This window comes from Pelodiscus sinensis, chromosome 10 (genome assembly GCF_052426305.1).
Source record: "Pelodiscus sinensis isolate ZL-2025 chromosome 10, ASM5242630v1, whole genome shotgun sequence".
In the NCBI taxonomy this organism is placed as follows: Eukaryota; Metazoa; Chordata; order Testudines; family Trionychidae; genus Pelodiscus; species Pelodiscus sinensis.
In genome coordinates this window covers 38834622-38853450 of record NC_143061.1, presented here as the reverse complement: position 1 = coordinate 38853450, position 18829 = coordinate 38834622, and the positions used below count along the sequence as shown (strand labels likewise).

The 18829-nt window shown below is 43.4% G+C and overlaps 1 protein-coding gene across 12 annotated transcripts in view; it reads right to left on the bottom strand.

Annotated features, from left to right (window-relative positions):
- The window catches only part of DOCK10 (dedicator of cytokinesis 10), a 258333-nt gene that overhangs the window by 196443 nt on the left and 43061 nt on the right, over positions 1 to 18829 (bottom strand). For 4 of the 12 annotated variants that reach the window (XM_075937567.2, XM_075937578.2, XM_075937571.2 and 1 more), the window contains exon 1: positions 12738 to 15405. The exons of 4 other annotated variants lie outside the window; for them this stretch is intronic. In XM_075937567.2, the coding sequence (XP_075793682.2) occupies positions 12738 to 12899 (162 nt within the window). In that variant the 5' untranslated portion in view covers positions 12900 to 15405. Of the gene's footprint in view, positions 1 to 12737; positions 15406 to 18829 lie in introns of those variants that run through there. 4 more of the 12 variants (XM_075937569.2, XM_089780859.1, XM_075937570.2 and 1 more) reach the window with 3 other exon arrangements.

Genomic DNA, 18829 nt, shown 5'->3' with positions numbered 1-18829 from the left:
GACCTTCCTCCTGACTTGGTCCAAGGTGTGGGGTGGTGTCCTCTCTGAGCCAGAGCCTTGGCCATAGATGTCGACATTTTGCCTCTGGGAGCGGAGATCCTGCATTGTTTCCTGATCCCCCCACAGCTCCAGGAGGGACAGGATCTCCACTCCAGACCAGGAGGACGCCCAGCATTTGGCGCCCCTGGGTGGGTCCTCGGAGCTCTGGTGCTGCTGCCTGTGTGGGCCAGGGTGGTCTCAGGGGGCTTGTGGCTGTGTCATGGGTCAGCAGGCATTTAGTAGTCAGAGCCGTGCAGTCAGGGTGCTGCTGCAAGGCCAGCTTCCTGCCACAAGGCTAGTCCATGGTGCCTGCATCTTTAAGAGCTGGCAGGAGACAGGAACTATAGAGCTGTGATTAGTGTGGATGAAGGGCACCTGTGTTTTTTCCTGGAGGCCTCTTCTTTCAATAAAAACCCTCCCTCTTCTGCATCCACACATGCCTTTTTCCAAAAGAGCTGTTTTGGAAAAGGTGGTCTTCCTTATAGAATGAGGTTTACCAATATCAGAAAAACCCCTGTGTTCTTTCAATTTTCTTTCAAAAGAATGCAATAGTAGCGTGGACGTAAGTGACTTTTTTCGGAAAAACTAACATTTTTCCAAAAAAACCCTGCAGTCTAGACACACCCTTGGGGATTGGCTAGTTAGATGGAACTTTACTTTTATTTACTGGCCAGTTCTAAAAGACAAGGGAAAGCCTGTAGCAGATGTTGTGCTGGGAATAGGTGAGAAGTTCTGAGATCCAGGTAGACAGTACCACTCCTGGTTGAACCTGTCTCCAGCTGCCTGCTTCTTCCACATCACTTACCCAGTTTTACCAGCTGGTGATAGAAGGCCCAGAGTAGCTTCAGCACCCCTGGTGGAGCAGGATTACAGAGCAAATCATAGAATTTTAGAACACTAGAACTGGAAGGAAACTTGAGAGTCCATTGAGTCCAGTCCTCTGCCCTCAGGGCAGGACCCAGTACTGTCTAGACCATCTCTGATAAATGTATGCTTAGAGATCAGCTGGGAAGTGACTGGAGAATAACAGGGGACTGAATGCTTTATGCTGGTGTCTGGTGTTTCTAGGGTGGATAAATAAAAGCTCCTTAAGCATGTGGAAGGGCGGAAAGGGTGAAAGGCAAGTAAAGAACTGGGATCTTAGCAGCATTGGAAATAAAGAATGAGGAGAGATGAGATGAGTTAGCTCTTGTTATCCTTCAGTTGTTAAGAGCTACTGAGCCCAATTCCATACTTAGGGTATGTCTACACTGCATGCACATTTCAAAATGAGCTGTTTCAGAAGAAATATTCTGAAATAGCATATTTTGAAATAGCACGTCTACATGACAGGGAAGCCTCAAAATTAGTCTGAGGCAGACTTCCCTAATGTGGACACGCTATCTCGATTTAGAGGAGTAACGGTAGTTCGAATTAGAAAGCCTAATTCGAACTACCTACTCCGTGCCGCGTGTAGCCGCGGGCACGGAGTCCGCACTAACGGGGATTTAAAAATGGCGGCGCCCGGCAAGATGCAAATGAAGCCCGGGATATTTAAATCCCGGACTTCATTTGCAACATTGAATGACTACATTAACCACCCTAGTTCGAACTAGGGTGGTAGTGTAGACATACCCCCAGGGTACAGGATATCCTCCGTGAGAAACTCCTTCTTTGCTGCTATCCCCTCTTCACACACTTGTAGAGCTTTGCAGCATCAGAAGTCATGACTTCGTGGACTGGCAAGTCAAGAGATGACTCTGAAGAGCAAATGGTTGAGTGCACCTAGGGAATTCAAGGAATCAGAAATGATGCTCCAGTCTAGTCGTTCAAACGGGCGTGTGAATGTATTTGTGTGTAAATGTGTTTCCAATGTGATGCTCTGGGAAGAACAGAGAAATAGGTAGTTACAAACGATCAAGTCAGGAAATCCTGAGTTTTGTTCCGATCTCTACAACCCTTTTTCTGTGTGACCTGGCACAGGTCACTTTACCATGCTGTCTCAATTTCCTCATCTATAAAATTGGGGTAATAGTACAATCCTTATCTCACAGGGACACTATGAAGAGTAAATTTGCCTGAAAAGCATTTCAGACCTGTGAAGTACTGTGTATGTTGTAAGTATTGTAAATTGCATAAGCCTACGGCCATACCACTAAATGTTGTTGTTTCTACAGGCTGCTGCTGCCACAAACTGTTCTTGGTTCCTTTAATCTTTGCCTCCATTGTACAACTTCATAATGCTTAATAATAGATAAGTTACTTCTCAGAAACAAGAAGCAGGCTCTTCTTTGTCCTGGGGGAAGATGCCTTGTTTATGTCATGCTAGCTTTCTGAGCACACATTTTACACTGCCACTAGAATTCGGTTGACAATTTCATAGATGTGCAAGCCAGACTAAAATCCAGTTCATTCTGTCATATTAGAACTGTCTCTGCAGGGCTAACAGGAGGAGAAAATAATAATAATAAAAAATGTGTCACTGAGGTCATGTTTCAGAGGCACCCTTTAATCAAAATAACAGTGCTTTGGAGAATGAAAATGCATCCCTACTTTGAAAAGTGACTGTAAAAATGGCTGATTCTTACCAAGCCAACCTCCTGCCTGCACTAATGCAGCAATTCTTACTGACTACATTGGCAAAAGAAGTCATATCAGTGATAGGCAGCCCATCAGGCCTGCAGGACATTTTGTTTTCTACTGGTATTGCTAAAGCAACACGCATGTGAACTGTAATGTATGCTGATTTCACACAACATTGACTGTGACAGCCATGCGCTCCCTCTGCAACTAATCAAAGCACTGCTATAGTTCAGAAAGCACATCCCACAAATTCTAGGTGTGGAAGCATAGTTAGTGAAACCATCAATCTAGTTTGCAACAATCTTTCAGCCTACTAAGATGAAGGACGGTGACTCATACGGCCCACTCACTAGCCTGGGTTGCCAACAGCTGCAGCAGAACCAACCCAGCTCAGAATGAGAAATGGATTCTATTCCTTCTCACACAGCATCGACAGAACTGTTTGTTAAGTGCCAACCAATTACTACTGTGCAAACCTCTTGAACTCAACAGGCTGAGAATTCATCACTGACCATATAGACCATTGTAACACAAAAAAAGTCTCTGAAAGACAATAATCAAGGAACCCCCAAAACAGTACTGTTGAAAAGTAACTTTCCAGAGAAGAAATACAGTGGACTTCTCCTACCCCAAAACTCTTCTTGGCTAAATTCTCATTGTATTAAATTGTCACAGAATATATCCTGGAGCCCCAGGCTTTGGGGCTTTTGCCCCAGGAGGCATGCCAGGGCTCCCAAAGGTTTGAAAATATATATCAAAGCCCTATTCCAGAGAGCTCCTGCTAAATTTAAGCCATGTCTATATCTAAAGCATAAAGGCAAATGCTAAGTAAGTTCACAAACCAAGATAAAGCTGGAAGTTTACCCCTAAATGAAATATATAAGAACATTTTATTTTCAGAGATGATTTTGATCTCTCAAGCCCTAGAGAATGTGGCTACTTCTCTCCTCAGGCATCACCTGGAGGTGGCATCTGGTCCAATTACTGGTCTAATAGCACCTGGACTACTGACCCTCAGTATAATGTACTTATCTCCTCTGTTTTGCTAAGCATTTACTTAACATCGAAGAATGCCAAGGAGTTCTTGAAATGATGTGTATGGATGGGCATTGGGGTGACTGTCTATTGATGGTAATTATTACAAGAGTACAGATACTGTATCCCTATAATACAAGTAAGCTGCAATTCAGAAAAGCTTATGCTCCAATAAAATTGTTAGTCTTTAAAGTTTTTATACAGACTCCTTGTTGTTTTTTGCTAAACAGACTAACATGGCTACCTATCTGAAAGCTGTCACAAATAAATACAACAGCACTTATCAGAAAAGACAAAGAGTAACCCCGGAGGCAAAATCCAACGTCTTTTAAATTATGTGCTTTAGAAGCAAAATTTCTTCCCAGTCATTACTTCTTCCTTTCTAAACACTTTACCTACCAATTGATTTACACAGTTATGAGTAACATCTGTGAACAGAGATGTGTTTACTCAAACTCATCTAAAGAAGAGGGTTTTACCTACAAAAGCTCATGATGCTATATAAATTTGTTAGCCTATAAGGTGTCACAGGACTATCCGTTGTTTTAAAAGTTACAAACGAGGTCACCCCTCTGAGACTTTATTCCCTTTTAGTCCTTTTTCTTTCAATCTCTTCCTTTTTCATTCCCATTCACCCCAGTCACCCAACACACACATACTATTTATGATAGTTTATATTCCGTGCTGATTGTTTTAAGCTCCCACCCACACTAACACAGGTTGATTTCACAGTGAACTGGAGTGAGGTAATCAATGGGATGCCCTCCTAAGATATATGAAATAATATGATGGCCTGCTAAGTGCTGAATCAATTCTCACAACTCCTGAGTGGCCACTGGATGTTCATTTCCTGTGGCTCCAGGATTCTGTGCAGGTTCAAAGACAAGGTCACATCCTCAGCCATCAGGCACTTCTCTTTGGTTTTCTTATCTTTTTTATACCATTTCCCAGATCTAAGTACCTTCTGGGAGATATCTAAGACAACGATTAATAATGCATCTCACCAAAGGCTAAGAAATCAGCAATTCAGACCAATATAAATTGAAAAAAAATCAGCCAACAAAGACATCAGACTGGTCTTCTGTAATGACTAGAATGCACAGATCTTCTGCTGTGGATGTGATGCCTACAACACTCACCTCAATAACTAGGCAGTGGGTAAAGAGTAGCCAGACAACACTACATTCATCTCACTGTTACCTTGTGTTTCCCTTGTCTGTTTGCTGTATTCACCTGCTGTTTCTCATCTTATACTGAAAAGGTTCGCTTTTTGGGGCACAGACCATGTTTTTATGTATGTGAAGGGCCTGGCACAGTTGGGGCTGGGCTCTGGGTTTTACTATGAGAGAAATAAACATTAAGAATCACGTGTTCAAATGGAAGTCATTATGAGCTGAGGAGCCCTGGGTCACATGTCAATTGATGTGCAATGAATGAACTTAACAAACAGAGGCTCTCTTTCATTTTTCTGCTGTCTTTTTTTCTTCCACTCCGTTTTTCCTTTCACCTACATTTATCAAATGGTTGCAACCATATTAATATGGGGAACCACATTCTCTTGCATTTCCTACTAAATGTGAAGCGGTAAAGCACAATTCCTGAGATAACCTCAACTACATTACAAAGTTTATGTTGATGAATAGAGAGGGACGCAAGTGTAACCTAATTTATAAAACTGCAGAACATAAACTACAGGTTCCCAGTTGTTAGAAGTATTTGGGGTAAGTTGCTCTAAGCAATACTTCAGGGCAAGTCTACACTAGCAAATTATTTCAAAATAAGTAAAATCGAAATAACAAAATCGAAATGGAGTATCCCGACTATGGAAGAGCATCAAAATCAGTCAGAATTATTCTGAAAAAGCGCATCCACATTGATTGGAGTCTGCCTCGGATTTAGGACCCCCAGAAGCACTCTGGGTAGGGTGCCAGGAGAGTGGACACCTGTGGCTGCTTGGTCAGGCAAGTTGCAACGCGTGCTTTCAGGGACTCTCTCTACAGTCGTGTCTCACCCGCCACTCCTCCACTGCATCCCCCCTCACGGGACACAAAAGAGACAGAGTGTGCTTTGGTTGCCCTTGCAGATGCTACAGCACTCAAAGCATGAAGCCAGAGCTGCTGCAAAGCAGTGCTCAGCTCAAGGGCTTCGTGCTGTGCCTCATAGAACAGTACTTCCAAACTACCCACATGCTGCTCCAGAAGGACAAGGACCAGCATGGACAGTAGGCCTTCATCACACAAGTCCTGGTGCTCCTGCTCCTGCAGATGCTCCACAATCCCTTGGACACCATGGAACACTGCTTCTGGCAGTGGGAGTCTAGTTCGGAGTGGTAGGTCCGCATTGTCCGGCAACTGTGGGACGACCAGCACTGGTGCAGAAGTTCTGCATATGGAAGGATACCTTCTTGGAGCTCTACGAGTGGCTCGCCCCTGCCCTCAGGTGACAGGACACCTGACTGAGAGCCACCATCCCCAGGCAGAAGTGCGTCGCCATCGTCCTGTGGAAGCTCGCCACACCGGTGTGAGCTGTTCGGTGTGGAGAAATCCACAGTCGGGGCTGCGCTCCTGGAGGTAGCCAAAGCCATCAACCATGTGCTGCTACAAAGGGTTGGCACACTGGATAACCTGGACACCACTGTGGGTGGTTTTGCCGCCATGGGCTTCCCCAAATGCCGAGGGGCCATAGACGGCGCCCTCATTGCCATCCTGGCCCCCGACCACCATGCCAAAGGCAATATGAACAGAAAGAGGTATAAACTGCTGCAGGCGCTTGTGGATCACAAGGGACACCTCACCAACATCCACGCCAGATGGTTGGGGAAGGTGGACGATGACCACATCTTCCAGAACTCCTGCCTGTTCCAAAAGATGCACGCCAGCACTTTTTTCTCCAACCACACCATCAGAGTCGGGGAGCTGGACATACCCATCTGCATCCTAGGCGATGCAGCCTATCTCTTCCTCCTCCGGCCTGTGACAGACAACCTGGACCCCACCTAGGAGCACTTCAAAGCAAGGCTAAGCAGGTGCTGCATGGTGTTGGAATGTGTGGTTGTCCATTTAAAAGGAAGGTTCCAGACCTCAGCAAATGCAACATTCCCTTTATGGTAGCAGCCTGCTGTGTGCTCCACCACCTGTGTGAGAGCAAGGAGGAGGCTTTTCTGCCAGGGTGGGGGTCAGAGGCTAAATGGCTGGCGAGGGCTTACGAGCAGCTGGACTCCAGTGCCATCAGGAGAGCACATCAAGGGGCTGTGCTCATCAGGGGGGCCTTGAGGGAGAGTTTCATCCAAGGCCAGCTGTGAGACTCTCCCCCATTCCTCTCCACAAGGGGTCCCTGCATTCCCTCTGTGTGCCTTTCTTCCCCCACCCCTCCCTTCCCCTGTCTTCCCAACCCACCTTCCTCACTACCCTGCAAATTAAATACTAAACACATGTTTTTGAAAAAAAACCAGGACTGTTTATTGGGGGATGGAAGGACTAGGGCAAGAACCTGGAATGGGAGAAGGGAGAAAAGGGGGATCAGGGATGGGGCTGGGACTGGTGTCTGCCTCTGATTGTTCAAGAGGCTTCAGCAGTCCAAGAGGTCTCACTGCCACATGTTCTGGGGTCCCAGAAGCCTGAGGGGCTAGGAGGGGAAGCCATGGGGCAGGGAGGTGGCTGGTGGCCCGCTCCATGTACAAGTCCCTGCACTCTATCCCCAAGGTGAGGGAGGAGCACATGGCCTCATGCTGGCTTGACAGCTGGTTCCAGGCGGCCTTCCTCTGCTCCTGATCAGTGGTTCACTCCTGGAGCTCCTCCTCAAGTCCCCTGGACAAAAAACTGCAGGCAGGCCATCTGCTCCTATATCAGGTCCTCACGGGTTCTCTTTCACTTGCAGATCCCGTGGAGTCATGCACATGGTGAGGGATGTACCAAGCTCGCAGCTGGCCCAGCTGTGAAGAAAAGTGACAAAGGCAGTCATCCCAGGAGACTGTATAAAGCCTAGCCCTAATCTCTGAGCCGACATCGAAGGTCTCGGTTCAGACTATGATGATGTGCTTCGAACACACCATACGTTGCCTAGACAGCAGGCACTTTCCTGGAGGGGCACGGACATCCCAGGGGAGCATCACAACACCCACGGCCCAGAGACAAGCAGGCATGGGAAGTTGCTGGCCAGGCCAGGAGCCTGCGGGATAGAGCGGTTTGGCTTCCTACCGTGTCCTACACCTGCCAGGTCTGCGACTGGCAGTGTCCTGCAGAGAGGGAACTCCTATCCCTGCCCTCTGGATGAGGGAGCAGGTGTAGGGGGAGGAGTGTATGAGCGGCAGATGCTACTTGCTGGAGACAGTGCTACTGGGTTTCCCACCTCTTCCTCCCCCCAGCAGGTTCCCATTCAGGGGATCAATCTTCTCTGCATCACCACACTTGACTGAGAGTGGATGCTAACTGAGTGTGGGCATGACCCTGTGCCATGTGAAGCACTGCTGTGTGGTTCCATGACCCCAGACTCCTTAGTGGTGGCTTGTTGTGGGAGAATGGAGTAAGACAGGCATCTTCAAGAATCTTATGAGAAGGACCAAGAGGTTCCTGTGTAAGAGCATCATGGAGCTGAGAGCTCTGGACTGGCACTCCATGTGCACCCATGTGTACAGGCTATTGTGTGGCACCCCCAGGCTGAGTAGGCCAAGCGAGGAGCACACAGACCCTTGCAGCCCTGCCCCCGCATGCAGACAGGGAAAGTTATAGAACTCACCCAAAGTGCCTTCCCCAGGATCATCCAAGGCCTAGGAGGCATGCTGGAAGGGGAGATTGGCTCTAGGGTGAGGAGTAGGTCCTGGCCAGTGGGCATGGTTGCCTGGCTGGTCTCCTCTTCCACCTCCATAAGACAGCTCTCATAGAGGCTGATGCCGGGTGTATCCTGGACAGACTCCATGATGACGAGATGGGGAGGAGAGCTGACCAGCCCCCCTCTCAGGATGGTATCCAGCAGCTCGAGGTAGTGGCACATGTGTTGTGCCGCACTGAGGAGAGGCCAGGGAGCAAAGCGGGCCTGTGGTAGGCCTGCCAGAGCTCCTTCATCTTCACGTGGACCTGGCCGTACACGTCTGCATTCCTTTTTCTGGTGTGGTGATCCTCAAGACAGGTCTCCTCACCCCAGACCTCAATGAGGCCCGGGATCTCTGTACCGGTCCAGGCTGAAGCTCTTCTGCATCCCTGGCCGGTGACAGCCCAGGGAGCAGCCGCAGTGCTGGCAGCCATTGGAGGCTCTGAGGGAGCGTTGGGGGGTTGTTCGTGCCTCCGTGGGATGCTGCTGTATGGCACGGGGCTGGCAAAGCTGGCCACATGGCACAAGCCCTTCTTCTGCTGCCTGTAGTTTGAAGCTCCACTAGAGAAGGCCTCTGGAGGCCAATTATTTTGAATTAGCAGCATCGGATCATCCACACTAGCGCTATTTTGAAATAACAATTTCGAAAAAAGCATTATTCCCCGAGGAAAGCAGGAATACAGATTTCGAAATAACCAGCCCATGGTAGTGTGAACACTCTGCTTATTATTTCATAATAACTCCCTAGTTTAGACCAGAGCTCAGCAATAACTTGTTAGATAATGTGACTTACAGATTTCACTTCTGGTTCACGTAATAAATAGGATTAAGAAAACAATTCCATAAGGTCTGAAGCAAGAGGGATGCTTAGCACAGCTATTCCATGTAGAAATACTTGAAAAATACGATCTTTTCTGCCTGTCTTACTACTGAAACACATTTTTATCCTATAGCTTATTTCCAATGCAATGAGCACAAAGATTAAATGGGACTCACTCTCACCTGAAAGGTGACCTAAGAGTTTGGGAACACAGGGCCAGATCCTCAGCTGACAGCTCCACTGAAAGATTAGATTATAACAGCTAAGGATTGGACTACAAAATGTAATTATTTTTGGTGTATGGTGCATTTTTAGGGCCTTGTTCTGCATTTTATGGGCATCCAAATCTGTTAATGCTTTCAAATGTGACAACGTGAAATCACTGTAATGTCTCTAGCGTTAGTTCAATACAAGTGCTCTTTTGCATGGCCAGGTAATAGTCTGTAGAACATTATCCATACATAAACTTCACTGATCTACCACAGACCAAGCCAGGGTTTGTTAGGCTCATACATGCATTTTGCTAGGATTAAGCAGCTTTCCGTCCTCCTTGTTTTTCATGCTGCCCTTTCAACAAACTTCTGAAATCCACTGAAAACAGCACTGTCTATTGCTGCCATGTCTCTAAGAGTTCTAAAGCAGCTCTTTCTTTTGAAGTTACTGGTGCTCCATATCATTACAGAATCTAACTGCAAAGCTTGAGAGCAATTTATTTCAGGTGCAATTCTGTTTAACTTTAATAGTAACTAACTGCTTTTAATGGTAGAATGCAATAACCATTCAGATCTGGGGGAAAAGAAAAATGTGCACAAGGGAAAGATTATTGCCAGACATAGCCTGTTACTGCTCAGTAGCTTTACCTTATCATTATGCACACTCTCAATCTAGTCTAACTCTAAACCAGCCCAAATGGAGAGTTAGGATTTGCACCGCCAAGTCTCCCCCTCCTACAGGAAAGTGGGGATCAACCATGAGCCATCTCACCTTATGAGGGATTTCTGTGAGACACAGATCTACACAGAGGGAGAGAAGACTGAGTGGGTTGTTGATTAAAAATCAGTGGCCTCACATCGGGAGAATGTGGGGCCTAAGGAACACACACTCAGTGATTTAGTCTGTGAGAGGTTAAGTCTAAATAACCAGTTTTGCAGGGTCTCTTTGGGAACGGAGAAATCTATTTGAAACCAGAAGGGATCCCTGGAAGCACAGACGCACAAACAGACACAGGCTGCTAATGGCACAAAGTTTACAGAGAGCCCCCTGATTGGCACTGACCTTCTATGGATTCCTCAGAATCCCTCAGATTTGTGGGTAGGCCCCAAAGGTCATTCCATATGGAGTAAATCCCCTCCTCAACAATATGATCTGAGAGGAACACTGCAAGGAGTTCTTTGCAGCGAGATCCTCTTTCTTAGCCCCCTCTCCCAGGATGTGTCTAGACTACACCTCTCTGTCAGCAGAGAGATGTAGATCAGGTGCATCGAAATTGCTAATAAAGCAGGGATTTAAATATCCCGTGCCTCATTAGCATAAACATGGCCACCGCTTTTTTTTTAAATGGAGTTTTTTTTGAAAAAAATGGCAGTCTAGACATGGATCTGTTGAAAATAACGTCTTTTTTGACAGATCCTGTATTCCTCAAAAAATGAGGTTTACAGGATCTGTCGAAAAAGGCTTTATTTTTGACAGATCCGCATCTAGACTGCCATTTTTTTCGGAAAAACTCTGTTTTGAAAAAAAGCGGCGGATATGCTTATGCTAATGAGGTGTGGGATATTTAAATCCCTGCTTCATTAGCAATTTCAATGTGCTTGATTTGCATCCCTCTGTTGACAGAGGGATGCAGTCTAGACGTAGCCCCAGTGAGGGCTGATGCAGCCCAGATGATAGGTAATTTGGGACTGGGACTAGGGTACCAAAATGCATTGAACATTAGTACCAATCTGAACTGAAACAAAACTCTATGCTTTTACTGTAAGCAAGATAGCAGATTTCATGGGGTGGTCTGTACTTTCAAACACTGCACTTTCATTAAGTACTTTGTCACTGCACATGCAATCCTAGTAATTATCAGTGTCAGAGAGACAATTATTTTTAAATTTCTCTGTGGGAGGTTAACATTTAATTGAAGAAATAAACTGCATTATGTGGACACTAGAGTTTAAAACAATAGATTTAAGCTATCAGAGTTACAATAATGAAATGAATCCCTTTCTTCACATAATTAGTTATCAGCACCACAAATACTGAGCCAGATATTCAGCTGGTGTAAACTGGCATTACTAGGGTCTGACCCGATGTGTCTTACCATAGTTACCATGACTGCACCACAGTATTTCTCATGCTCTGTTCAGCTCACAAGAAGTATAAATTACCTATTGCTCCCAATGTCCACTTATATACAAATCAACGTGCATAATGATAAGAATAAAGTGTCAGTGTACATAGTCTGGACTTCTTTATAATATGCATGAGAAATCTCTTTGTATCATTCAAATAATGTACATCATGTCTCTAATTTACACAGTCTATAATAATGACTGCAGTGGTTTTGTAGCATAAATTACTAAATAATAGTAATATGGTATCAAATAATTGTAATACAAAGAATGAAAAGTGTTTATAACTCATCCCTTAGATCCAACCCCTTCAAAATTCTGAAACAGTTAACTGTCTATATCCAGTGGGGCACTGTAGCAATGAAATAGTTCATATCATTCTTTATCTCAAACAATGCTTTAAACAAGGAAATGCTCTGTCACACTTTGGTTGATCAAACAGTATCCTAATAAATGACCTGGAGTGTTTGTTTTATTTCAATCACAACATGAGTTAAAAATAAGTATGTTTAATTCAGAAAGCAAACAGCACTCATTTAAAGGCTGGTAATCTTTCAAAATAAGGAGAGACAGAACTCAGAAACTCATTAGCCAGTTAAGAAATATTACTTTTTCATTGAAGCATAGCTCAGAGTTTGGAACTAATAAATTAGTAAAGAATTTTCATCATACAAACAGGTTGTTGCAAGGACCTATGGGAAAGTAATTTGCATACACCTTGCTATACATTCTTTCTGCATCTTGATTGAGGCAAAAGTTTCCTATGGTGAACACACTTAGTGCACAATTTCTGAGCTGGTTCTTTGGAATTCAGCGTGTGAAATAAGATGTGTTAAACAACATTATGGTCCTAATGCTCACAATATATCTATTAACACAAAACACAGAGGCAAGTTAAATAACAGTGTTGCTTTATGCACAGTGTATGTGGACTTCACAGTTCCAGCTACACAGGAGAGTCAATTTTTAGATGTTTAATAACAAAGACAGCAAATCTACCAGAAAGCTAGTACACAGTTGAAAACCCTGTATCAAATGCTCTTTCCCTCCATCTGCATAGTTAAAGTCAATAAATCACATAACATCTGTAATAATAATCCTGTCAGTAGTGTTTGTTTGCTAAAAGTATACTGTACCATTATGGTGAGGGTTCTGGGTCTGCTCATTTCCTCATCACTATCCAGTGGCAGAATTTCATGTGATAATTCCTCTTGTCGTCGTCTACAAATATGTGGACAGTTCCTCTGTACCACAGAACGAAAGGCTTGAAGCAAAACAATGCTGGCAGCACAACCCATATCTGCATCCTGAAGCCTACAAAATAACTTCTATGTTTATGCTATGTTTGAAAAACAGTGGCTCCTTGTCCCTGAAAACAGCCTACAATGCAGCTGCAGCCAGCTAGCTCTCCAATCGCTTCCTTGAATTCTGATCATCTGATCACAGCCAAATAGCTTGGATGCAGATATAGGAAAGATTTGATCTGATCCACTGAAACTAAACACATGCATGTAGCATTAAGATATTTTTCTCTCTGTGTGATTCTGAATTCATGTCAGAACATTTGCTTCCTGTCTTTTACAATAATCCTCCTCTGATTCCAATTTAATGGAACTGAAAGCATTAAAATTCCCAGTTCAAATAAACCAGCTGTTTCTTAAAAATTGACAGGGTCAGTTTAAATGCCTGGCAACAGTAACATGGAGGAAAATAAGTAATGGCAACAAATCAGTAAACTTAGCACTGACAGTCAGACAGACAGATTTCTGAAATATTACATTTAGGGTGTTTTTCCCGAGAAAATAAACTGGTTGTGGCTCTCTAAAAGAGCTGAGCTGCAATTTTTACATTTAGTCATTTTCTGAACATAGTGAGCTTCCTTGAGTTGGAAAACATAATAAGAAATAATACATGCAAAAATATGGACTGTTTCACTCAGTTCATGTTAAAATATCAGTGTCTCAATGAGAAACGTCAGTGTTCAGCCCTGAAATGCCTCTCAATAATATAGTTGTTGTGTGTTCCCACACATGCAGTTGTTCTGCAGACTAATACATTTTTACATTTACATAGGCGGCTTGTGTGAAGAAGGATCTTTGCTAATGAAGTCTTACCATGAAGTGAAAGCAGTTACCTTTGTTAGGAGGTCAGCTGTAAAACGTTTCAATATTTTATCAATAAGAAGTCTGGCAAAGAAAAGAAGCTGTAGGCTGTCAGCAGTTAACAACTTGCCTTCTGATTCCTGCAAGACAAGCCTTTCAGAAAGCAGTAAAAGCCATGCTTAGAAATCATATGATCAATTTGGAAACATATCAATGTCTAATGGTATATAGTGTAAGGTAATAGTACTTCAGAGGAAGTTAGTACTAAAAATATCTAGCAGAAAATGGATTTCTCTTAAAATGAGAACTAGGAATTTCCAAATAGGATTTCCAATGCAGCAGCTTTCCCTTAAACTAATATGTATCAAAAATACAATCATATTACATAAAAGGGGAGCTGGGCCTATTGAAGGCAATGAGAGTTTTGCCAGTGATTTGCATGGGGCCAGGAGCAGGCCCATAGTTTTCTGTTCATATGATCTTTGGAAACACTGTTTCTTTAAACATAAAATGGGAATAGCATCCACACTGTTCCATGGGACCATTTTGGGCTGGGTTTGATTAGGCTCTTTCATTGCCCAGTAATCTGTCAAAAGACAGCATAGTTTTAATTAAAGCATTTTCCAGAGAAGTGAAATGTGTTCTTTAAAAGCATTGAACTCGTTGCCAGTATTTCTTGTCTCTACCTCTTTGGAATAAAGCATTTTGAGTGCTTATGGAAAAAAGCTAATAACACTGGCAGGCTCTCCACAACTCGCTGCTTTGTCAATGCACCTCAGTCCTAACATAAAACAATCCCAGCTCTTTTACTTCCAGCTCTCTCATTGGGCACAGATGCTCAGTCTTACATAGAAAACACTATCTTCATATGTAAATGTCCACACTAAAGAGGGGACACCATGTCATCCATAGGTTTATTACGCTACATTTCTATCACTATTCTATAGGTTTATTAGTTTAACTTTTCTAATGTGATTACAACAGCCCAGTGGCACAGCTGTGTAATTTCTGTACTAAAGCAGTAATCTCATCTGTTTTCGGTGGTATTGTTTATCTTTTTACCAATCCCCGTTTTGCTCCAATCTTGGACATGACACTTGGCAAGTGTGAGACTAACTCTAATTGCAACAGCACCAATCTGGGTCTGGTTTATTTCCTGCACGGCTTTTGTACTGGCTGTTATGGTGTTTGTAGTACTCCTTTGGGGCTGCTAATAGCTCTCTTGTGCTCTTGGATGGTAATTTCTTTTGCTCATTCACTATTCAGTTGTGAGGGCTGAAAGGGATTTTTATGAAGTTTAGTTTCCATGATAACGCAGAGTTCAATTCTGAGACCCATACTCACACTGACTAGTACCTCAGAGCTTCATATAGAGCCCAATGAAATCAAAGACCTCCATTTATTTCAACTTTGCATCAGGCCCATCTTCTACAAGAGGTCCCATGACTTCAGTAGGCTTACTTGTGAAGGACAGTATTATTCCATATGCGGTATGAGTGTAGAAACTCAACCTTTTGTTTTCCACTTTTAAGCAATGAAAAAATAACAATGTCATCTCAAAAGACAGAACTCACTAAGCCGAATGCCTTGAAACTGGATTCAAGCAAAATGACTTTGTTTCAAGGAAATTTTGCTAAAGCATGACTGACCCAAGGAAAGGAATCCTCAAATCCAGTACCACAATTACTGTGCACACAAATACACCACAGCCATCAAAATAAGACAATCCTTTAAGTATCTTTTAAATGTATATTACATCTATTAACAGAGTTATCTCATCTTGTTAAAGGCAATAGCAAAACTTCTATCATGATCAGTGGTGCAGCATATGGCATTATCCTATGGTGACTACTGCTTTGCTACATAAGCTGAAATCAATGGGGACATCTGATGATTAAGTTTCTGCTCAGTGTGAAGGTATCATTGCTCATTTAAGAGGCAATTGTTCAGAACTGCTGCTCTTACTGAGTCTGAGATAGGCAAGCAGAGTTAAAAGACACCTGTATTCCTGCATTGTATCAAAGACCTGATTCTGACAAACACAGAGCACTGTCAAATCCTGCCAACGTCATGATCAGGCCACCAAAACCAACTGGAGAGAAGGGGTCACAGTACCTCCAGGCTACCATGGTCCTGGAAAGTGGCTGTAAGCAGTTCTCAATGACTAATTACATACTTTATTGCATTGTTTTTAATAGTTTTAATAAAATAAAGGCTATTTGGATTAAAATTGTACCATTTGAGACTTCGGGTGTGTTTTTACCATAAATGGGTGACCTCTTTTGTCTTTCTCTGACCAAACCAAGATTTTTTCAGATTCTTTACTGTGACACTTCACTAGGTCAGCTTATACAACTTACTCAGAATGTCTTTATCATCCACCTTCTTACTGTCAACATTGTCATTTCTGAGAACTACACTTGTGGAATAGTTTTCATATGGGAACTCCCTGTCTTCTCTGTGTGCACACCCCTCATCATTCATGTTTGCATTGGCCTTTGTGGAAATATTGTTCACTTTGAAATTATTTCATGTCCTAGACAAGCACTCTTAATAGCAGAAATAAAGGATGGCCCCGAAGTTAAGTACATAAGAACGGCCATACTGGGTCATACCAAAGATCCATCTAGCCCAGTATTCTGTCTGCTGACAGTAGCCAATAGCAGATGCCCCAGAGGACATCCTGGGTTCATATTTTTTCAGGCTCAAACTACAAGAATTTTAAGATGATAATACAGAATTTAACTGACAATGATTTGCTCACTTCTAAATATAGATGTAGGTCTTCTCCACAATATCAGACAATATGAAGTGCAATCAACTTTAAGTCTTCAGTGATGTATATATCTATTCCTCTTACTTTGTTTATTCATGATTCGGATACAATATGTATCCGGTTCTCAGTAATTTGACAACTGGGCAAATTTACACACAATGGCTACTTCTAGACTGGCATGATTTTCTGCAAATGCTTTTAACGGAAAAGTTTTCCGTTAAAAGCATTTGCGGAAAAGAGCGTCTAGATTGGCACGGACGCTTTTCCGCAAAAGCACTTTTTGCGGAAAAGCGTCCGTGCCAATCTAGACGCGCTTTTGCACAAAAAAGCCTTGATCGCCATTTTCACGATCAGGGCTTTTTTGCGCAAAACAAATCTGAGCTGTCTATACTGGCCCTTTTGCGCAAATGGGAGCAGCATAGTATTTCCGCAAGAAGCACTGATTTCAGACAGTAGGAAGTCCGTGTTCTTGAGGAAATTCAAGCGGCCAGTGTAGACAGCTGGCAAGTTTTTCTGCAAAAGCGTCTGCTTTTGCAGAAAATTTGCCAGTCTAGACACAGCCCATATGATGAACTTCTTAGAGACCACGCTTCCCATTCAGTTGCATAGGCTCTAGCCAAACTCGTGTTGACTTCTGTCCAAATCAAGACGGCAGTATTTGACCCATCTCCAGTAAGTATAGTCAATGCCTAAATTCAGACAATACCTTCACAGTAAAAAGATCATGCGCCTTGAGGAAGGAAATGACAATGAAGTGAGGTTTACAGTAGGGTGAGGCATGAAATAGTAAGCTAATACCAAAAGATCGTTGATAAGAATACATGCAGTTAAGATCCACAGGATGTGGATTTATACACTTAGCTACTTGCTTTGTATACAATAGACGGTGAAGCATTTGTGTTGGCTGCTTCGAACTGAAGTTCATTAATCTCCTTCAACAGGGTATAAGAAGAGACTAGCTGTAAGATGCTGTCAGAACACCAATCAGAGTTCTTAAGTTCACAACACAGTCCCACAGAACAGAAAGCAAAGTTGATAGTATTGCCATATGTGTCCTTCCCAAAAGGCAGCATTACAAACTGCTTCACACCTAAGGGCAGGAGTGAAGAAGAACAAAGTTTTAAACTTTACATATGCTTGTTGCAATCAGCAACTCCCATGCAGCAAGACAACCAGGAAAGTGAGGTAGGACTATAAAAAGAGAAGCTGAAATACTTCAGACAAACCCTCTGTTTGCACTGTCATACAGGATAGTAATAATGGTAATTCTAGTAATTGTCCAAAATACCCACTAGTACTTCTGAGTTAAAAATAAATAATATTCAGCCAATTACATGGAACATCTCATCTGTAAAGCACTTCACTAACATTGACTACTTAATCACCCCAGCACATGTTAGGTAACTAAATATCATCCCGATAACTAAAATGATCAGTCATCATCCAAACAATACAATTAAAGTTATTAACGTATTTTTGATAAAGCAATAAATCCAGTGGCGTGAGAACATTCCCTAGTACCTGTCCATCCCCACCCGTTGCTGAGACCCAGAGCAAAGCCCCAGCATGCGGGGCCAGCATCTGGGACTCTGAGCTACTGCCCCACACGTCAGGGGCTCTAACCAGGACCACAGTACATGGGATTGGCAGTAGAGCTTCCAGCATGCAGGGTGGCAGCCAAGGACCCAGAGTGTGGGGCCAGCAGCATAGACCCCCAGGGACTAGACTAAGAGCCTGGGCTTGCTGCTGCATCCTCCATACCCCTAGTTCCTATGCCTATGCCTATACCAAGGTTTATGACAATCTAATGGCTCTCTCACCCCAGGCGGTGTGGAGAGGCAGCAAATGCTATTCCATCTCTAGCTGCAACAGAAGCCATTGGGGGATGAAGGCATTATCTAGGTACTGATATGATTCCCATTGCCACAGTATTTGAGCGCCTCACAATCTTTAATTCATTTATCCGCACTACAACCCTATGCATTAAGGAAGTACCATACTATGATTACCATTGTACAAATAAGGGACTAAAGCACAGAGCACATCGGGGGGAAACCAGGAATCAAACCCAAATCTTTCAAGTCTTAAACTAATACCCTAACAAGTGTACTAACCTACCTGCAGCACCTCCAAATCCTAGACTGAGGGTGTATTTGGGCGAGGCAGGAGAAAACAGGATGAATTCACCTTGATAGGAAATTATCCAATTAAGAAAATGTTTCTGAAAATAAAACACTGATCTTTAATTTCTAAAACCTCTGATTGGGGTAGCTAAGGAATGCTGAAAAATTGTGAGTATTGGGTTGCACAAGTGTCTGGATTTTGCTGTTTGTTTTCAATGGGGCTTGTG